This window comes from Mustelus asterias, chromosome 6 (assembly GCF_964213995.1).
Source record: "Mustelus asterias chromosome 6, sMusAst1.hap1.1, whole genome shotgun sequence".
Lineage (NCBI taxonomy): Eukaryota > Metazoa > Chordata > Chondrichthyes > Carcharhiniformes > Triakidae > Mustelus > Mustelus asterias.
This window is the reverse complement of record NC_135806.1, coordinates 69,891,111-69,914,447: the sequence shown is the minus strand read 5'-3', so window position 1 is coordinate 69,914,447 and position 23,337 is coordinate 69,891,111. Positions and strand designations below refer to the sequence as shown.

At 40.9% G+C, this 23,337-nt stretch overlaps 1 protein-coding gene across 1 annotated transcript in view; it reads right to left on the bottom strand.

The window, feature by feature from the left end:
* Positions 1-234: 234 nt before the first annotated feature.
* The window catches only part of LOC144494922 (guanine nucleotide-binding protein subunit alpha-14), a 150,481-nt gene continuing 127,378 nt past the window's right edge, over positions 235-23,337 (bottom strand). Inside the window, exons 3-7 of the mRNA XM_078214527.1 lie at positions 21,189-21,343; positions 11,191-11,319; positions 9,259-9,388; positions 5,262-5,415; positions 235-2,870 (exon numbers count right to left, since the gene is read on the bottom strand). Of these exons, the coding sequence (XP_078070653.1) occupies positions 2,680-2,870; positions 5,262-5,415; positions 9,259-9,388; positions 11,191-11,319; positions 21,189-21,343 (759 nt within the window). The 3' untranslated portion in view covers positions 235-2,679. The remainder of the gene's footprint in view (positions 2,871-5,261; positions 5,416-9,258; positions 9,389-11,190; positions 11,320-21,188; positions 21,344-23,337) is intronic.

The following is a 23,337-nucleotide window of genomic DNA, read 5'->3' as shown; positions in this document are numbered from 1 at the left end:
CCAAAGGGCCTGTACTGCGCTGTAATGTTCTATGAGTTTGTGCATTTATTAACATTTTTAATAGTGCATTCTATTACATAAATTAAGACAATATTTGCTTATCTGATAGTTGCAAAGTACAAGTTGTAAATTAACTATCTCATTTCATGATCATTTTCCAAATAATTGATGATATAACTATTGATCCCTTAATATAGACTTTCCAGGAAAATAAAATTGGATGAACTGAAACATAAGAACCAAGTTTATGTTTAATTTCAGATCAAAACAGCAGCATTACCAAATATGAAACATCTTTAGCTTCAAAGCACAGATCAGTTAATTATTGATCAATGAGAACTTGACAATACAAGAATAAAAGAATCCTAGCAATCTCTGGTCAGTCAGATATTAAGATTTGTAAATCTAAAAGTCTATGTAAAGGATGAAATATTTGGCTAATTTGAAGATGAAACATGTTTAAGTGCCGTGTAGCTGAAATAAGGATACTGAAAGTGCATTCATTTCAGGTTTCATCCTTCTGCTGACTATTTTAGCACCTGCTGAAAACGTGGCATTTGGCTAGTTGGTTGTTATAGAACCATGTTCTTTCCTGCACCAATTGCTCAACTTTTTTAAATTAATGATTTTCGTTTTCAAAATTAGAAATTCCTGCTTCAGTTGGGTGGCTTTAGCCAAGAGCACTTTGCACCTGGAGATCACAGCATGCATAACAAGAGATGTTGAAACAACACTGAATTATCTGCTTAAATATGCTTGCAAAATCATAATATAAATCCCAATGAAGCTATGATAATTATTTTCACAAATTCATAACTCATGAACACTAAAGGAGATAATATAAAGTATAATATTATTTCACCCAAGTTAAAACTACCCCACCCCACCACTCCACATTGCCCACCTCTGTTAATATTTAGGCCAACATCACCTAGATTTCATTTGGATTTCTTAGAAAATAATGAATCCTATTCAAAGGAAAATAGCACAAACTTGATTGTTTTGAACTAGAAACTTAGACTATGTATGGTCCCACAAAATTCTGCAGCTTTAGTGCACCTTGGCATCTGATTCAATGAACCAGCATAATAAAAAGCATTAATGACTAAAGAAACTAACACTGCAGACTGACTTCACTCACGTGCATCATACCAGTCATCCTCAGATGATATTCCAACAAAAGCAGATCTCTATGCATCAGATGCTCAAATTCAAAGGTACAGTATCGTAACATTCAAAAACCATTGCATAAAATATTATAATCCAATAAAAAGACAGTGTTGAATCTGAAAAATTACAATAATTTCTAACATTCCTTCTCATTATGAAATATAGCAGTGAAGGAAATTTTAAAAGTCAGTATGAGATTAAATTCCAGGATTGTGCATTACAAGTTAGATTTCAGAACTTCAAAAATAGTGATTACTTATCTAAGTCTCCTAAAACGTGGAAACACCTGTACATTCTTTTACAATTACTGATAGGACATTATTTCAAATATTATTCCTTTTTGACCAAGATAAATAATGTTAAAGCTACAAAAGATGCTATATATATATATATATATATAGGATACATATTTACAGTTGCTTGTAAGCATTTCAACATGATGTACCTATGTGTAATTCCTATTATGATGGTGGTAGAACAAATAAAATCCTGTTGAGCTATTCCATCTATCTTTTGCAACTCCTTAGTATGTAAAGGTACTTTCATCTGTACAAAACAAAGATTTGAAGTCTTTTACAATCTAGGCTTGTACGTGTCATTGTTCACATACAAAATGATCTTACATTTTAATAGCTTTAATAAGAACATTTCACACTTGCCCAAGAACCATTCTAACTCTTTTTTGCTAATAAAACCAATTTAAGATCCTTTCGTCTAAATTATTAAATTTAGCATTTTATATTCTTAACATGTTTACTGTACACTGCCTTTAATGACAGTAATAATTTATGATAACATTCTAAATCTTGAAGCTATCTAGATTAATCTACACCATGATTCCAAACATGGATTAATTGGGATAAAATTAGAAAACTCAAAAGAAAAAGTCAAAATATTTGTTTTGTACATCAATCATTTACTTTCTTTAAATAGGTTAATTCAAAGTTAAAATACTTCCATATGCCAAATGTAACCCAGCTAGTAGTCACAATCAGAACCATGAAGCTTTTTGTACCTTTTATTTTGGGTAATCTTTGCATTCAGTAAACCTCTGGATTCCAGGATGGTCACATATATTTTTGACACAGTGAGATATATAAAATCAGAGTTGGGAGCGTTCTTACTATTACAAAAATTGTAAAACAATCACCTTTGGAAAACATATTTAGGTCCATTTCTACATCCCAGCAATTTTTTAAACCCACCTCAGTTAATAAAGCTATAAACATCCCTGTTCGACCAATTTTTCACAATGTGCCGAATACCACATTTTTTTGTAAATAGAAGATTTCTATGTGAATAAAAAATTCTGAACAAAACACAAATGATTAACCAGAAGTTACGTATCTGCACTGTCATCACCAAGTTCTCCTTAGAACTGGCAACTTGTGTGCGAGTTTGTAAATGCATTTTACAGGTACCAAGTACAACTTTGAACTGGCAAGTAAAAAATAGAGAGCTTTACAAAAGGTATTGAGTGATATGAAGTGGGTTCATAGTATCAGTCCTTTATACAAGGTTAAATTCCTTCAGGTTTAACTGTAGGATAGTGTCCTTGACGGCAGCAAAGACAAACCGTATATTCTCTGTATCTGTGGCACATGTGAAGTGAGAGTAGATGACCTTTTCTTTGTCTGGATTCTGATTTTGATAGGTCTTTAAAATGAAATCACGAGCAGCCTTGGCATCTTGTTGAGGACCTAAGAAGCATCACAATTGCACAAATCAATATAGATGATACATGTTATTGAAACATTACGGAAACAAGCAGCAGCTCACAAATTACATCCTGAATTGTTCGTAAATGGGCAAACTGCCTCAATGCTGATCAAGATGAAAGTGTGCACATTCCATGTGCCAACGATGATCAAAGTCCTCTTTCTTTGTTGAAATTTACTTGTGACCACACTGATGGGATCCCTGCCAGCTGTGGCCTGCTGGTCAGGGAGGTGAAACAGACAATGCTTAGGCTGCCATTTCCATTCTGTTCCTCATATTAAGAGGTGGGCAGTGTGTTCCTAAAAAGATGAAGTATGAGATGATAGATAAATGATGAACATGACTTGGTTTAAAGTGAGGGAGGTTCAGATCATCAGCCTCACTGTCTCATCCTGACCTATCTTGGTTTAGTGGCAAGATGAGTCTAGGCAGTTGGCAACATGGTGCTGATCCACCTTCAAAACCATTGGACTTTAGATCAGTCTCATCTGTCGGTCCTTGATTCAGTCCTCGCATGCCAGGGTAGACAAATCCTGAAACTACTGAGGGCAAGAAACCGATGACTACCCTAATTTGGTTTGGCCTGCCTGTCGAAGTAGTTTACTGGGGTGAGGGAGCATATTCTCTCTCATGTGGGCTCAACCTACTCATTGGAGTATCTCATCTTGTAATGGTCCTCACCTTAACCTAGCCCTCACCTGTGGCTGTTGGGATCATATATGAAACAATGGGATGCTGCAATGAGGGAACTTAAGGAAGTTTATTTTTGAATGAATTTAGATGCTATGGATAGTATTATTCATTTGTAACTATCTTTCAACCTTCCTCCAACTGGACATTGGAAAGATCTTCAGCCCATACCAAGCAACCCATACCCTCATCAGTCATCATATCAGGCTGAAACAATCTCAGCATCCTATTCGATCCCGAATTAAGCTTACAACCACATACTCTCACCATCACAAAGACTGCCTACTTCCACCATTATCACCATAATCGCCTCTGTCCCTACCTTCTCATGTCTTTGCCACCAAATCCTAATGATTGCCATACATCACCACCCAGTCTTCCTTCCTCCAAGCACTATTAAATTTAGCTAATCTAAACCTTCCTGCATTAAAATCTCACTTGCCTTTCTCCACTCTCCTTGTTGATATGTGTTGGCTTTCAATGCCTCAATAACTCAAATATACAATTTTCATCTCTGTATTGTTGCATAAGCACCTGAAGAGAAAAGGTTCGTAGAGTGATGGGGCAAGCGTAGGGCGTGGAGCTAGCTGATTTGATCATATAGAGAGGCTGTTGGGACACAATGGGTCCAATGATGACAAAGTACAGGATTTCTACGATTCTCCATGGCCTTGCACCTTCCTAGCTCTACAACTCCTTCAAGCACTACAATGCCTGCTCTCCTTGCTCACCAAGATTGGCACGGAGTCCTACAATAGAATCAGAACCAGCTGAAATTAATTCAGGAATACTTATTAAAAGTATTAAGAAGTTCTGTCAATGAAGTTTCATCACCTATTAAAAAAGGAAAAATTACTCGAGTTCCTGGCCTGATTTTAGTCAGGAGGCAAGTTCTGTACAGAAGAACTTGTTGTGAGATTTGGGAAGAACAGGTTTTAACAAATGTCTACAGAATTTAATTGCTGGGCTACATTATTTTTTTCCTGTGGGATTCTTACCCACAGGTAGTCTGATTAATATGCTATCGGTCTTATGGGCTTTACAAGGCTGAAGCTTATGAGAGCAAGTGGTGGAGCGAGAGATTGCAGATGTGGGAGTAGTTTACTGGATAACTTGTTGGGCTAGAAAATACTCCTGCTCCTCCCGGCCCAAAAGTAAATATATTTGCCTCATGGATTCAGCTTTTCTGGTCTTCCGAGTTTTCCGAGGTCTGAGAAACCCCGCCTCCTGTAGTTAAAAATAGAACGGCTGCCAACATAAAAAAAAAGGCAGCCTGCTTATAATTAAAATTCCATGAGCAAATTAGCTATCTGCCACTAACCGCACCTCTGTTAATACTGGAAGTAAGCAGATTTAGCTCTCATTTCAGATTTTTTGCACTTTCAACCTCTGACACAACCTCAGCCCACCTGTTTTTGGGAATTAAGATACAGCTAGAAATCTGTAACAAAAGAATTACAGGAATTTCTTCTAAAAGAAACAAACCAGTTTGTGATCATGAGCAGAGATATCTAACGTACCTACAAATGGAAATAAATATATACATTTACTGATATTTGGGTAAACTTTCCAACACAAACAACCTGAGTTTTAAGCTATTTTGTAACCAAAAGACCCATTCAACGAGTATGAAAGTTTTAAATTCCTATTGTAAATGGATCAAATTACCATAAAACACTCACCATTATATTCTGGGAAATAATCAACTAGATGAGAGTACATGATCTTTTCTTCCAGGAGATCCTTCTTGTTTAAGAAAAGAATGACTGAGGAGCTGTGAAACCAGGGATAGGTGATAATCGTCTTAAATAGTGCCTTGCTCTCCTCCATTCGATTCTAAAAATAAAATATTAAATATTTCTATACTAAACAGATATAACAGGAGGATACAACAACATATAGCTCAAAGGGGAAACTTTCCCCACTATTCTTTGTTTCAGAGCAGCCCAAAGATATCTTGGAAAGTTAATTCTGTACAACACCAGAATTCTGCCCAGTTTTCTTGCCTACAAGACCTCATTTCAGCAGCCAAGATAAAATGCTATTATTTTGGAAAAGTATTTTAATTGAGGAATTTTACTAATCAGGTTTTCCCACCTCAACAACTTGGATAATGCACTCTGACCCTTCAGAGTTGAATTGATGTCAAAGTTTACTGAAAACAGATATAAATATGTCACAGCGAATATAATGACGAATCAGAAGTGGCACAGCAAATGGCCAATAAATGGACTTTGGTTTATAGGAGATTAAATCAAAAAGGAATAAACAGAACAGACCACCCAACACTGACCCAGAAACAGGAAATGACAATGGCACAGCCAGCCCAGTTGACCCTGCAATGTCTTCCTCACATCTGGGGACTTGAGAGCTGTCCCACAGACTACTCAAGCAATAGCTTGATATAGTAATACTCACTCAATCATACCCTACAGCCAATGCCCAGATTCTTCCATACCATCCCTAGATATGTCCTGTCACACTGGCAGGACAGACCCACCAGAGGCAGTAGGACGCATTGATAGAATCAGGAAGGTGTTGCCCTGGGAGTTTTCAACATTGACTCTGCACCCCATGAACTCTCCTATCATCCTCCCTCTCCCATTGAATCAGTACTTTGCCATGATCCATGCTACTTAGAAGAAACAGAGGGTAGCAAGGGCACAGAATGTATTCTGGATGGGGAGACTTCAAATGACCATCACCAAAAGTAGCTCAGTATCACAGCTACTAACCGAGCTGGCTGAGTACTGGGCCTGCGGCAGTGATGAGGAAATCAACAAAAAGGAAAAACCTACTTTACCTCATCCTTACCAATCTACCTGTCACATATGCATCTGCCCATGAGGGTATAGATAGGAGTAACCACTACACAGTCCTTGTGGAGACAAAGTCCCATCATCACATTGAGGTATGCTCCATTGTTATATGACACTACCACCTTGCTAAATGAGATAGATTTCATGGGATAAATTGTGAGCAGATCTAGCAACTCAAAACTGGGCCATGAGACAATGTGAGCCAGCCAAATCAGCAGAATTGTATTCAACCACAGTCTAACCTCAGAGTGTGACATTTCCCCCTAGCATCACCATCAAGCCAGGTAATCGACCCTGCTTCAATGAGGAATGCAAGAATACATGCCAGGAATAGCACAAGTATACCTAAACATGAGATACCAACCCGGTGAAGCTACAACATAAGACCGCAGCAGAAACAGAGTGCAATTGGTATATTCCACAACCAACGAATCAGATCAAAGCTCTGCAGAACTGCCGCATCCTGTCTTAAACAGTGGTGGACAATTAAACTAACCAGAGGTGGCGGCTCCACAATACATGTCCACCCACAGCTAACAAAAGAAATGCCTGAAGCATTTGCGATCACTTTCAGTCAGAAGTGCATGTGGATGATTCAACTTTGTCTGCTCGAGGTCCCCAGCATTACAGATGCCGGTATTCAGCTAATTTGGTTTACGAAATATGATATCAGGAAATGGCTGAAAGCACCGTATACTGCAAAGGCTATGGCTTCTGACAGCATCCTGGCAATAGTGCCAAAGACTTGTATTCAAGAACTAGCTATGTGTCTATCCGAGCTATTCCACTACAGCTACAACACTGGCATCAATGTGGAAAATTGCCCAGGGATGTGTGCTGTTCAATAAAAACAGGACATCCACTTTGACATTAATCCTCCATTAGTCTACATCCAATCAGCAGCAAACGAATGGGAGTTGTCATCCACAGTGTTATCAAGCAGTACTCAAAAGCAATAACCTACATTGATGCCCAATTTGAGTTGTGCACTTGGTTCATCTCATCTCATTAGAGGCTTATTCCAAATATGGACAAAAGGGCCAAATTCCAGAGGTGAGGGGAGAGTGACTGTACTTGACATTAAGGCAGTGTTTGATAGAGCATGGTATAAAGGAAACCTCGTAAAATACCCGGAGGAAATATCTCCGCTGGGTAGTCTCATGCTGAGCAGAAAGAAAGTTGACTGTGGTTGTTGGAGCCCAATCATTATGTAGTTTTGTTTGCTTTCAGAGACATTGCTGCAGGAGTTCCTTGGCATAATGTCCTAGGGCGAAGCATCTTGAGCTGCTTCATCAATGACTTGCCCTCCATGAAAAGCTCAGAAGTCCAGATATTCGCTGACAGTTGCTCTGTCCCTTCTCAAGACTGAAGCAGTCTGTGTCCAACGTAAGCAGCAAGACCTTGGACAACATTCAGGCTTAGATTGATATGTAGTATGCCACATGCATGTCACACAAATGCCAGGTAATAACCATCTCCAACAAGGGAGAAACTAACCATTTCCCTTTGACAGTCAATGGCCTCAGTATCGCTGAATTCTTCACCATCAACATCCATTGATCAGATTAGCATTGACCAGAAACTGAACTGGACGAGTAATATAAATTCTGCAGCTACACGAGCAGTTTAGAGGCTGGAAATTCTCCAATGAGTAGCTCATCTTCTGGCTCCCCAAAGCCTGTCAGGAGTCAGGACTGTGATGCAATAAGGCACAAGTCAGGAGCGTGATGGAATACTCTCCACTTTCTTGGATGAATGCAGCCCCAACAACACTCAAGAAGCTCAACACCATCCAGGATAAAGCAACCCACTTAATTAGCAATCAATTCACCACTTCAAATTGTCACTCCCTCTAGCACTGAAACAGTGGCAGTAGCATGAGCCATCTACAAGATGCACTGTAGCATATTGCTGCAGCAAACATGCAACCTCAACAACCTAAAATGACAAAGATAGCAGATGCATAGGAACACCCCTAATTAGAAGTTTTCCTCAAAGCCCCACACCATTTTGAATTGCCATACCCACATTAGATGGAATGCAGCCATTCAATATGGCAGCTCACCATCACCTTCTTAAGGGCAACTGGCGATGGGTAACAAATGCTGGTCTTGCCAGCAAGGCCCACATCCCATGAATTTTTTTTAAAAAAACAACTAACTTGATTTTGGAATCATAGAAAGATTACAGCAGAGAAAGAAGCCATTCACCCTCAATTCTGCATTGTTTTCTGCAAGAACAACTCTGTTAGTCCTACCACTCCATCGTCCATCGCTCCCCATAGTCCTGCAAATTGTTCATCTTCGGATGCTTATCCAATTCTCTTTCAATAGCCTAGATTGAATTTGCCTTCGTGATATTCTCAGGCAGTGGATTCAAGATCTTAACCAGTTGCTGCATAAAAAGGATTTTCCTTATATTATCATTGGTTCTCATGCCGATCATCTTAAACTAATCCCTGATTTTAATTCCATCCACCATCCTAATTGACTCCATTCAAAAAAAGTCACAGTCTGGATTTTTGCAGTCGTGGAGGCTATGGGGGCCTCCCAAAATGGTGGGCAGAAGCCAAATTCAGAAGCCACCCCCTCATTTTGAACAGACCCTTTTTTTAAAAAATTGGGTTGGGAGGCAGATGGCAGACTGACTCCCAAATTTGGGAATCACAAATGCAGCAGAGCCATTTGAACTCAGGGATAGGCAATAAATGCTGGCCAGCCAAGTGACACCCATGTCCGACGAATGAATAAAAAAAGATTGTGCCTTTGAGAGTTCCTACCACTATGAAAACAGGGGCAAGTCTCCAGTAAAATCTTAGTCTTAAGACAATCTTATTATACCATTGCTGTTAAACTATTACCTCATTATCACACTCAGCCAGAACCTGATCATATTCACTTAGTGCAACTAGGAAAATGATTGAGGTTACATTCTCAAAACAATGAATCCATTTTCTTCGTTCAGACCTCTGACCTCCAACATCTACCATCCTACAAAGTAAAGCAAAAAAGTTTAAAAATTTGAAAAACATTTTTCAAACAACATAAAAATCATTTGTTTTGAGTATTTTTATCTATGCAAAACAGAAATAAAATCTTACGAAAGTTGATTATTGATAACACAGTGCAGCCCATCGGGGATTTCTGTTATTTATTATGCTCGCCACAATGTCAATCATGAAAATTTTCATAAATTCTTAATATGATCAACTGAATCATCCTGAATAGCACCAATTACAATCCATTTTTAAATGAAACTTTGCATCCACTGCCACGTGCAAGGTAAACTTACCTAACATTCTAGAGAAAGACAATCCAATTACTGCAGGTTCCTCCCCCCCCAACATGAATAGGCTGCTTGATTACCGATGGCAATGAATCAACTAAGTGTAGAAATCTGAAGCATTCACAACTTCTGTCAGACACAACGCACTAACATTTGTTAGAAACAAAAAGCAACTTGCAAAGATTTGCAAGATTTAGTGCCCTCATGCTGGGGCACTAAACAGCTGGGTATCCTACTTCATGGGCACGTGATGAAATGCTGGCATACATACTGACCTACTGGCAAGGCTTTTCAAAAATACTGTTTTCAAGCCAAAGTATTTCTCAAAGAGCGACTTGAGAATATAAATAATTTATAATTAAACAAGGGATTTGAAAAGTCTCTCCCAATATGAATTATTGATTCAATCATGTCCAACTAGGCCTCACCACAAAATTAAACCAGGATCCTTCTTGAAGAAACAAGAAAGTGAATTTATAATGCCCAGGCAGGCAAATGCACAACAGCCTGAAAAGAAGCTCGCTACACTGGTGTCTCCAATAACAGGAGGCGTGAGTTTTCTTTTTTTTAAGAAAGAAATTGACCTACTTGCATTGGTGAGGGTAAGATACAAGGGAGCTTATTCTCTTGGTGTTCAGAGAAGCTTTCAATAGTTAACTCACAAAAAAAATTGACACTTGGCTTTAAATTTAAAGAAACAATTTGTTTTTAAATCTCAATACTTGAAGAGGACTGCCCTTAATTTCACACACATTGCTTCATAATCATGACAGATTCCTGCATTTTTACCTTTAAGAAGTTTTGGGTTATAAATGTGGCTGCAATAACACTGCCTAACCAATGTTGATGCACATATCAGTGTATAAAAGTACTGTCATTGTAAGTGCTTGTGGTAAAAATGTTCAAGGAGTAAATTATTGATTCAAGTATCACTCTAGCCAAATATTAGCACCCAGGAGGGTTTTAAAGTGACTTGTTAGCAGTTGCAATTCAGTTATCAGAGTGCCGAGTGATCAAGGATGCAGTATTAATTTGAGCCTCAGGTAAGTACAGTAGTCAAATTAGTGCTATACAAGCTGCCAAATTATATGCGTTTCCTGATTGAATGATGCAAATGAGTGATGCAAAAGATTCCCAGTTTTTGCACAGAATATACTTTAGAATACTCCTTTATACAAGATATAAGAGTAAAATACTGCACATGCTGAAAATGTGGAAAAAGAAACAGAAAATGCTGGAAAAACTCAGTAGGTCTGGCAGCATCTGTGGAGAAAGAAATGGAGTTAATGTTTCAAATCCGTACGACTTCTTCAGACTGAAGAAGAATCATACGGACTCAAAATGATAACTGTTTCTCTCCCCACAGGTGCTGCCAGACCGGACGAGTTCTTTCAGCATTTTCTTTTTTATCCTCTAGAGATGTTGTGTTTTCGTTTCACCTAAACTGGCATTATACTTCTTCACATTAGGAAAAAAACCTCCTGGCCATTTTTAACTATTCAGTTACCTGAAGATTATGTTCTCCAAATCAAAAGGATATTCAATGATTCCAGTTGTTGGCACTCTGACCCGCAGTACATCTTGCTGAGTTGGTATATACATTGGTGAACTAATGCGGTCTACATCACTAAGATAGCTGCAAAATGCAAACAGATTGATTAAAACAAATGACAAAAACCTCCAAAACGATTCCATGCATCACTGTTCAAGAGAAGCAGAACTAAAAGTGATGCAAGGCAACAGTTGTCAAAGACAAACACATGGAATTGTTCCTAATTCATCTGGAATCCTGAAATTTGACAGAATCCTGATCGAATCATAGAACTTTACAGCAGAGAAAGAGAATTTTTGGCCAGTGCTTGTTCTCTGGCAGAACAATCCAAAGCTAATCGCACTGACTGCTCTCTCCACATAGACTTGCACAGAAATCCCCTCATTCTAATATTTAGTCATTTTTCCCTCAAAGTTTACAATGGTCCCAACCTCAAATATAGCTCTATAGCAGCAAACTGTTTCAAGTTCTGTTAAATCTTTGCATAAAAATCTGATAACCTCTCCTGTGGAGATAATTCAAGAGCTTGGGTTGTGGCCGTTGAAGGCATGAGTACCCATGGTGGAGAAATTACAATCGAGAAAGGGCAAGAGGCCAGAATTGGGGGAGCGCAAATATTGGAGGGGTGAAGGCAGGGGCAGTTTTACAATGAAACACACCAGGCCTAGACATAGGGCCCTGACCAACAGAGGGGTCCCGCCACTGGCCGCCTTTTGTACCTCCAGACCTGGTACTGGAACACTCAGTCAGCTGAGCTGGAGTGCACACCGACATGGCCAGACAGTTAGCAGGGTAACCAACCAGAGGCTGATCACTCCCTGCATTTGCAGCTGAGCATATCAGCAGCAAATGTAATACAAAATCAGACTCTGCTTGGATGAGGAGTAAATAGCAGGGAGGTAGCAACGGTTGGCAGCAGGAGGGCACAAGACCACAAGGTGAGGGAGAGGCACGGTGGCCGGCCACAACAAGGACACAATGCGGTAAAGCCGAGGTCTGCACCAGGAGCAGAGTGTACCCCACCCACTGTCCCAGGCCAGCAGCAGGCTGGCGAGGCTCTGAGGCAAGGGAGAGGCACGGCAGCCATGATCAGGATACAGCGTCAATGAGGCAGGATGATTCGAGGATCCCAGGCAAGCAAGATGAGAAGGCGGAGTGTGAGGGGATGAAGGGTGGGGAGGAAGAGAATGAGGGAAGGGAGAGTATGCGAGGGGGTTTGCAGGGGAGGGAGAGTATGTGAGGGGGTTTGCAGGGGAGGGAGTGTATGCGAGGGGGTTTGCAGGGGAGGGAGTGTATGTGAGGGGGTTTGCAGGGGAGGGAGTGTATGCGAGAGGGTTTGCAGGGGAGGGAGAGTATGCGAGGGGGTTTGCAGGGGAGGGAGAGTATGTGAGGGGGTTTGCAGGGGAGGGAGTGTATGCGAGAGGGTTTGCAGGGGAGGGAGAGTATGCGAGGGGAGTTGCAGGGGAGGGAGAGTATGTGAGGGGGGTTGCAGGGGAGGGAGAGTATGCGAGGGGAGTTGCAGGGGAGGGAGAGTATGTGAGGGGGGTTGCAGGGGAGGGAGAGTATGCGAGGGGAGGGAGAGTATGCGAGGGGGTTTGCAGGGGAGGGAGAGTATGTGAGGGGGGTTGCAGGGGAGGGAGAGTATGTGAGGGGAGGGAGAGTATGTGAGGGGGGTTGCAGGGGAGAGAGAGTATGTGAGGGGGTTTGCAGGGGAGCAAGTGTATGCGAGGGGAGGGAGAGTATGTGAGGGGGGTTGCAGGGGAGAGAGAGTATGTGAGGGGGGTTGCAGGGGAGGGAGAGTATGCGAGGGGGTTTGCAGGGGAGGGAGAGTATGCGAGGGGAGGGAGAGTATGCGAGGGGGTTTGCAGGGGAGGGAGAGTATGCCAGGGGGGTTGCAGGAGAGGGAGAGTATGCGAGGGGAGTTGCAGGGGAGGGAGAGTATGTGAGGGGGGTTGCAGGGGAGGGAGAGTATGCGAGGGGGGGTTGCAGGGGAGGGAGAGTATGTGAGGGGGGTTGCAGGGGAGGGAGAGTATGTGAGGGGAGTTGCAGGAGAGGGAGAGTATGCGAGGGGGGGTTGCAGGGGAGGGAGAGTATGCGAGGGGGGGTTGCAGGGGAGGGAGAGTATGCGAGGGGGGTTGCAGGGGAGGGAGTGTATGCGAGGGGGGTTGCAGGGGAGGGAGTGTATGCGAGGGGGGTTGCAGGGGAGGGAGAGTATGCGAGGGGGGTTGCAGGGGAGGGAGTGAATGCGAGGGGGGTTGCAGGGGAGGGAGAACTTGTGAGGAAGTCATAGGAAGGGATAGCTTGTGAGGGTGTTGCCGAGGGAGGGAGAGTAAAGCGAGCTTTGTTTGAAATCCAAGATCAGAATCACATCCACATAGTTAGAAGATGAATCCCATTTTTGCAGAACTAGAACCTGATAGAAACGTTGGATTGACTGTGCAAACATCTGCTATTAGCTGTCTAAAATCAGTATCAGTTTTTTTTAGCAACATGAAGCAACACTATCAATCTCACAATCAAAAATGCATAAAAATGAAGGCAAGGCAAGAGCATGAAGCTGGGTAAAAAGACAGTTTGTCATTTTATTTTAAAAAGCTCAAAGTATTGAGCAGTCCAAATTCACCCGAAAATGTCGGCGAATTATCTGATAACTTGCTGATTTCTGGAGATACCAGATTGCAAAAGTTGAACAAATGAACTCTGAAATGACAACAGAACTACAAAAAATATTGCTGATTCTGTTGAAGTGAAAACTACCCCGAAGATATTGCCTTATGGTCAAAATCTGTTCCACTGGGTATGATAGAATATTTCATACTCAATAAACCAGAAATCATAAGTAATATGGAAAATTTGAGAAAATAGTTTGAGACCGAAACGTGTTAGATGTCTTCATCAGTCCCATTTTCTGAGGGTGAAGAGAAATGGGTTAACGGAAATTAGGTTTGGGGAGGTGGTGGGGGAACAGAAATGCAGGTGAGCACAGGACCCCACTTACTGTAAATATGCCTCTGGTTAAAGGGCAGTAGGGAGTTATAAAAATAGAGAAGGGTGAGATCATATAGAGAGATTTGAAAATAAGGATGAGGTTGAGAGGCCATACACGTTAGCAAGCACAGGGCACTTGGGTGAAATGTACTCAAGGCAAATTAAGATAAGAACATAAGAACATAAGAAATAGGAGCAGGAGTAGGCCATCTAGCCCCTCGAGCCTGCCCCGCCATTCAATAAGATCATGGCTGATCTGACGTGGATCAGTACCACTTACCCGCCTGATCCCCATAACCCTTAATTCCCTTACCGATCAGGAATCCATCCATCCGCGCTTTAAACATATTCAGCGAGGTAGCCTCCACCACCTCAGTGGGCAGAGAATTCCAGAGATTCACCACCCTCTGGGAGAAGAAGTTCCTCCTCAACTCTGTCTTAAACCGACCCCCCTTTATTTTGAGGCTGTGTCCTCTAGTTTTAACTTCCTTACTAAGTGGAAAGAATCTCTCCGCCTCCACCCTATCCAGCCCCCGCATTATCTTATAAGTCTCCATAAGATCCCCCCTCATCCTTCTAAACTCCAACGAGTACAAACCCAATCTCCTCAGCCTCTCCTCATAATCCAAACCCCTCATCTCCGGTATCAACCTGGTGAACTTTCTCTGCACTCCCTCCAATGCCAATATATCCTTCCTCATATAAGGGGACCAATACTGCACACAGTATTCCAGCTGCGGCCTCACCAATGCCCTGTACAGGTGCATCAAGACATCCCTGCTTTTATATTCTATCCCCTTCGCAATATAGGCCAACATCCCATTTGCCTTCTTGATCACCTGTTGTACCTGCAGACTGGGCTTTTGCGTCTCATGCACAAGGACCCCCAGGTCCCTTTGCACGGTAGCATGTTTTAATTTGTTTCCATTGAGATAGTAATCCCATTTGTTATTATTTCCTCCAAAGTGTATAACCTCGCATTTCTCAACGTTATACTCCATTTGCCATATCCTCGCCCACTCACTCAGCCTGTCCAAATCTCTCTGCAGATCTTCTCCGTCCTCCACACGATTCACTTTTCCACTTATCTTTGTGTCGTCTGCAAACTTCGTTACCCTACACTCCGTCCCCTCCTCCAGATCATCTATATAAATGGTAAATAGTTGCGGCCCGAGTACCGATCCCTGCGGCACGCCACTAGTTACCTTCCTCCAACCGGAAAAACACCCATTTATTCCGACTCTTTGCTTCCTGTTGGATAGCCAGTCCCCAATCCACTTTAACACACTACCCCCAACTCCGTGTGCCCTAATCTTCTTCAGTAGCCTTTTATGGGGCACCATTGTTTTGTTTGAGTTCAAGTTGATAGAGGATGTAAGTTGGGGGCCAACCAGGACAGCACTGGAATAGTCAAGCCTAAAACATAATAAAGACACGGAGGATTGTTTCAGCAGCAGATGAGCCAAGGCAGGGGTAGAGTTGGGCAATGTTACAGAGTTGGAAGTAAGGGATTGCGTAGATGGAGCAGATGTAAGGTTGGAAGTTCTTCTTGGGAGTCAAATTAAGAGTCAGAAAAAAATTTCAGCCCCAGAATGACCAGATGAAGGGATGGAGTCAGTGACTAGGGAAACAGGTTTGTGGTGGGGACTGAAGACACTGGCATTGATCTTATCAATACTTAGCTGGAGAAAATATCTGCTAATCCAGTGTTGGATGTTGGAAAACAGAGTGGCAAATCAGAGATAGTGGAGGAGTCAAGAGAGATAACAGGGAGGTGAAGTTGGGAGTCATCAGCATACATGTGCAATTTGTTGTGTTCTCGGATTATGTCATCAAGGGCCAAGATGAGAAATACGAGGGGTCAGTGTTAGATTCTAGGGGGAAGGGGATCCTGAGGTAATGATGCAGGAACAGAAAGGGGAAACCATTGCAGGAGATTCTCCAGGTACGAAATAATTAAAATAATCAGACATTAAATCAGGCGATTAAGAAAATAATCTGCTTTAAAAGAAAACAATGCAAGTAGTGAATCACTTCTGTCAGTTTACTATCAATCCCTCTAATAAGTTTAAGTCCATTCTCCATGCCAGTTGGCCATTAAATGATTGAGGTGAGCCCAGCCAACTAGAGGCGGGCTCACCCCTCAGGATTTTATGCAATGTAAATTCCAGCCCCACAAATTATTAAGCCGCCATTACTATACAGTCCCGGTTAGGAAAAATGTCATCATTCAAATACTTAAATGGAAATGCTATGAAAATCTTAGTAAGTGTTTCATTCCTCTTAACCTTCAAGCAATAAGAGCTTCTTAAATTGGCACATGCACTTTCTTTGTAAAAACCATCTTCTGTATGGAACAAAGTTTTGGTTCAGATGTGACAGTCCCATTGTCACATTGCAGTTGTGCCTTAACCCAGACTTTTATATCCTGCTACTGACCTTTGGGGTGATTTATAATCAATAACTTGGCAGTTATTTTGCACTGCATTGAGTTTATGGATCCGGTTTTATTTTATTTGGAATTTAGGGGTGGCATGGTGGCACAGTGGTTAGCACTGTGCCTCACATCGCCAGGGACCCGGGTTCAATTCTGGCCTCGGGTCACTGTCTGTGTGGAGTTTGCACATTCTCCCCGTATCTGCGTGGGTTTCCTCCGGGTGCCCCGGTTTCCTCCCACAGTCCAAAGATGTGCGGGTTAGGTTGATTGACTATGCTAAATTGACCCTAGTGTCAGGGGGATTAGCAGGGTAAACGTGAGGGGTTACGGGAATAGGGCCTGGGTGGGATTGTGGTCGGTGCAGACTCGAGGGGCGAGTGGCCTCCTTCTGCACTGTAGGGATTCTATGATTCCATCCTGGAATTATATTTCATCCAGAAAAACAAAAAAGTCTTGTAATTAGTTTAATTTTAATTTAGGAAGGTGAAGATGAGATCATCCATGACTTTAATGTGTGGCAGAGCAAGCTCAAAAGGCTAATTGCCGACTCCTGTTCCAATGTTCTTATACTAATTTTAAATTCACGTTAAAGCTAAACAAACTTAGGCAAAAAATAATTTTGCATAATTCCAATGTTATGCCTAAGTAAAACAGAAAAAAAACTTGAACTATTTCTATTTAAGGTAAAATTCTGACTACTGACAACATAAGTAGGCACGCAATTTATCCTGACTCCAAAAACTATTCCGACAAAAAAAAGACTTACTGACCTGCAACGTTACCTTTATTTCTCTGTCCACAGATGATACCTTACCAGTTGAGTAACTCCAACTTTTCTAGTTTGAACCTTTTCTAGTTTGAACCTTTTCCTTATCCTACTCTCAATTTAATTAATCCCAGCATTATGGATTCCTCTGGAGAGGGCCCAGAGGAGGTTCAGGAGAATGATCCCAGGAATGAAAAGCTTAACGTATGAGATTCATTTGAGGTCTCTGGGTCTGTATTCGATGGAGTCTAGAAGGATGAGGGGAATTACAGTATACTGAAAGGTCTGCATAGAGTGGACGTGGGGAAGATGTTTCCATTAGTAAGAGAGACTAGATCTGAGGGAACAGCCTTCTAAAGGAACGACCCTTTAGAACTGAGATGAGGAGGAATTTCTTCAGTCAGAGGGTGGTGAAACTATGGAATTCATTGCTCACAGAAAGCTGTAGAAGTCAAGTCATTGAGTATATTTAAGACAGAGATAGATAGGTTTTTGATTGGTAAGGGGATCAAAAGTTACGGGGAAAAGGCAGGAGAATGGGATTGAGAAACCTATCCATGAGTGAAAGGCAGCAGAGCAGACTTGAGGGGCCGAATTGCCTAACTCTGCTCCTATATCTTATGGTCTCTTGGCATTATCCCTCTAATAAAGATTGGCTCAGGTTTTCCGGTCTCCAGATTGTCAGATACCGAACATAGACCCAAGATCCATGGAAGTCTTGACTACCGACCTCCATGGGAATTAACTGGGGAAGTTGGAACATTTGATAGGCAATTCCCTGCTCCACAGAACCTCTGCAAAAGTTTCTGACTGATTTAGAGTGGGGGACCTCGGACAGCTGTTCAAATATCCTTAACTGAATTGTTATCTGAAAACGCTAGCGGGAAAATCCTCATCTAGGTAACTACAGAACTGACCCCCACTTACAGAAACTCGCCCACCATCCCCCTGCCCTGTGACACCCAAACTAACTCTCTGACCACCCCTGACTACCCCAACTGACACTACCCCCATCACCCCCCAATCTGACCATCCATCCTGACCTGACCTCCACTCTACCCCTTCACTCATCCAAGTTATATCAATGTCAGTGATACCCTCAAAATTTTGTAAAATACTAGCACGTCACAGCGAGCTCATTAGAACGGCACTGAAAGGAATGAAAAACAGCAAAGCAGATGGATCAGATGAGATGTCAGCAGAGGTATGGACCTACCTAGGTCAATATGGGGTCCAGGTCCTGAATAAGCGACTCAACTGTATTATGGTAAGAGAGAAAATCCAAAGAATTCAAAGCAACGGGGGACATTCAAATATTGCAAAAACTGCCAAGCATACCTACCATATACCTTCACGATGGAGTTGTGGACTACAGAAGGGGGTCGAATTTAAAACCGCCTTACTACCAGTCAGTTTACAGAAAGATTATTTGTTTTCATTTCTCCCTAGCGTATTTTTCCCAACTCCTCAGTTTTGAAGTTATCTTATCCTCCTTTTATTAACCCCACAGCAAACTCAAGATAAGGTAAAATTAGAGGGTTAGTTTATTTTACATACACTCAATGTGGGGCAACTGCATAACCCCCCAGTACAATAAATGAGGGGGGGCAAGGGAAAAAAAAGAGGCACAGGGCAAAAACCAGAGACAAACTAAGAATTGTTTCACTTGAGTTCAGAGTCCAGAATGAAAAGTGCAATGGTATATTCTTTCAGAGATGCACTTTTCTAGTAGTGATGACTTCCACAATGGGAGAAGCACCGTTGAAATTAATTAGTCTTCTGGTAGGCACCTGTACAGAAGCTCTCAGGGAAAGTATGTAGATGAGGGTTAGACAATTTAAACCTGACTAGAGTACTGTTTGGCTGATGGAAGATAGCAGATTGCCTCTGAGCTTCACAAGGCAATATTACAGATCCTAGCAGCTTTTGGTGTGGGGGGCATGTAACATTAATCACACTTTTATCCCTTGGTTTGGACAAAGGATGTATATTCGTGGTCTGGATTCTTGAGATAGTGAATGTCTCATTCATTAATAAGTTTACCAGCGGTTTCAGGGTCCCTTGTCCTTACAGATGGCCCATCTCCATTGGTCAGAACCTGCCTTAGAAATGTAAAATATCATTGAACAATCCCTTTGGAATTTGGTCTCTGCAAGCACAGGGTTGTCAGCACTTCTTCAGGGATATCATGGAGCTGCTCAGAATGCCAGAAGCTCCTAATGTGCAAGTCATAGTCATCAATGACTCCAATCATTGTCAGCAATGTCTTCAGTTATTGCACAGTTTTAAAGATGAATGAAAAAGCAATAAAGGTTTCATACCAGAAGAGGCACCACTGATTGCATTTTTGTTTTGAGACAAGGGATGAAGAAATGTTGTTGAAGCCAATATAAATTGAAGATTGTATTGATCGATCCCGAGAAAGCTCTCACCGGCTGCCTCGGGAGGAAGTCTGGAGACTCAACTCTTGAAGTCCCCAAGATGTATGCACGACTGTTACCAGACATGGACAAAGAGTACGAGACAAGAGCAAGAACCAGCGTGGTGGAGAGTTTCACAGCCAAAGTTGGATTACACCAAAGATTGGCATCAAGCCCCTTCCTCTTCCTGATTGTTACCAACGTTTGAACTGAGCAAGCGAGACAGAAAGTGGCATGTCAATGGTGTTTGCAGAGTATCTGGAGAACTGGAGAAAAGCACTGGAACACAGGTATGAAGATCAGTCGGCCAAAGATCAATGCGTGGACTGTCAGTTTGAGCCTAGGGATGATTATGGATGACGACTTGGAAAAAATTTGTAGTTTCAAGTACCCGAGGTCAGTGGTGGTGGAAGTGTGGAAATGAAAATTAAGCAACATATTTGCTCTGGCTCAAGTAATTGGAAAAGGGGCAATGGAACATTATGGAGCGGATAGAAAAATATCACTGAAACTGAAAGTACAAGTCTATAAGATAGCTGTGTGATCAGCTTTGTATAGTGTAACACTGGTTTGATACAAATGAGACACTGATGCTGAGATGGCTATGTGCAGTAACGAGAAAGTAGAAAATCAGGAACCCAGCACATCGAGTCAGTGAAGATTGTGGGACATTGAAGAAAGTAGAGATCAAAATGGTATGGTCATCTACTGAGGCGAGAGAGGAAACATGGTGAGGAAGGAGACTGATAGGAGAAAATGCAAAAGGTTCCAGCATTGTGGCAAAACCAAGTAATATGGAATAAAATGGACAATGATGACGAAGGATGAAGATTGAACTGATCAGACCCACATTATCACCTATTATTTATATTGCATCCAAACTACAGGAATTTCAAGGAGTGCTTTTCTAGATTTTTGCCAGGGATTATCATATATCAAACTGATTTTTTTTTTTGCCATGTCCTGTTTTAGACTGGTGGTGCAGAGTACATTACTGAGAAGAATTGAAAGGGAGAGCTGTGTTAAAAGAAAAATCTTTTGATCCCTTATATAAAAATACCTTTGGTAAACTTCAAGATTAAATTAGTTTTTCAGTTTTCTTGGCAAATTTTAGTTTCTTGAATAGAGTTGAGAGGATCTGACATTCAGCAATGCAGGAAAACAAAAAAAAAATGCATTTATTAATGTCATGCACAAGTCCCGATCTCCAAAGGTCCTAAAATCTTCTTCAGCTTTTTATTACTTTCTCAACTCTTTGCTAGATGTTAATTGAGGGATGAAAGACAACAGAGTGTATGTATGAACCTTCAGGAAGATAGTTTAGAACAAATTTTATACTTACTATTTGGCAGAATCAGACAGCTGATACTCTCGACGTCTATCATAGCACTCCTGGATCCCAGGATCATTCCATAATTTCTTTATTGCTTCAACGTACGTTTTATCAAACGTGATGACTTTATCCACCTCCACTTCTTTGACCATATTTGCATTGTCCTATTAAAAATAATATAGCATATTTAAGAGTCTTGTCATACCTACATTGAAATCATAAATTAAAAATAAGGAATCTTCTAATTGAAGTGTCTTTATGGAATCCTATCCAGTAAGCATAAATTTTATTTGCCTGATTATTGCTTTTATAGAAACACATTAAAATGGCGGGAAGAGTCATCATTCAGCAGATGTTTCTTTTAAACAACTCCTACAGTTATTGGATTAGCTTATCAAATCATAAGTACAAATTTATTATGGCAATATATTAATTTTGGTCAGTTGAAGTCCTGGCCAAGATGATTTTATATTTAATTCATTTCATATGAAGGTATGCAGCAGTCTTAAACACTTAAACTTAAAGATTTTTTTATCGTATTGCTAAAAAGAAAAACATGTTGTTGAAGCTCTCTTTTGAGCAATATGCATTCTAACTTCTGTTTAAAGAAACGGTGGAGGAAAGTTACTGAACAAATCCATAGGAGTCTGCTGAGGAACATTTAACAAAGAATTGGAATATTATTAAAACAAGTAAACTACATGACACCAGACAAAAATGTTGTAAAGCTTTCAAAACAATATAAGATGATGATTCAAATTCCAACTGTTCCTTTACTCGAGCAATATCTTAGCAGACAACATAAACCAGTGAAGAGCTACCACCAGCTTCACACAAAGGCTTCTTGCTTGGGACTGGCACAGTTGCAAACTGTTTTCTTCCAGTGAATTCCAGAGCATTCACTTGATGCTTCTCACTCAACTCACCCAAAAACTATACACTAAATTCACTGTTTCTTCAAGTGCAGAGCAAACACGAGTTCCCTAAACTCCGTCTTCCAGTAGCACCTCCACTAAACTGATCAATTTACTGAGTCCTATAATTGATTATTCAGTTAAACTCCTGTCCCACTAGCCTTCAAGTTTTGCTTCTGAGAGAGCTTCCCTCACTGACACACGCACTAAACCACTCCTCTTTCAACCCCTTTCTTTCCTATGTGTCCCTAGATTATTGTCACAAGGAAACTGTAAAGTTTTTCTACTTCATATTTTGTTTTTAGAATTATTAAACTTTCAATGCCTTTTAACTCATCTCTTTAACTTAAGGGATTGCAAGACCTCATTAAGTGCGTACATACACAACCAAACCCAAAAGAACTAAAACTTTTCATTCACAAGACATCCAGGCAGCAAGGTTCATAAACAAAACATAAATGAAACTGAAACCATTTTTATCTTTCTTAACACACAGATATGTATAGATTATACACAAACAAATTCAACTTCAAATTATACATCACACCATCTGTGCAGTATATTTTTGAGGCCACTATTTTCAACAAATTCACCGCTAACACTGTTGTTAATCTTTTATTCGAGTTGCATTAAATATAATGATCCATTTATGTCAATTAATTGAATGCAAGATGTTAGTAAGAGCAAGTAAGGTCACTAACTATGCAACAGATATAAATGTTAAAATGCAATGCAAAAGTTGACTGGCAGTGCTAGTTAGTGCAAGAAATAATAAAACTGCAATTGTGACAATCCAGTTAGGAACTGTTAGAGAAATTGGAACGCCCAAATTTCAGTTTTTTAAACAAAAACAAACTTTATTGCATATAAAAAGAAATTAAACAAAGCAAGCACCAATAATTTATCACTACAACATATAAAAACTTATTCTATAAACTCAGTTATATTTTTCACTCCCAACCTCCAAGAGTCCCCTTACACATTACAAATATCCTGAAGGTTCATTGACTTTACCTGGAACCAACCCAAATATATGTCACAGACCAGGAAGTAATGAATTTCTCCTCAGTGTTTCAGCTATTCCTCGAGGCATGAAATTTCCTGGGGACCTTTCGATTAGTTATTGGCAAAATAATCCTCCAAATTCTCTTCAAAACCTCATGACTGTGGACTACTCAGCTCAAACTCAGGCTGTATTCATTCTCAAAGCTAACTGCTGGTTTTCTCTATGAAGGTGCCTGTAG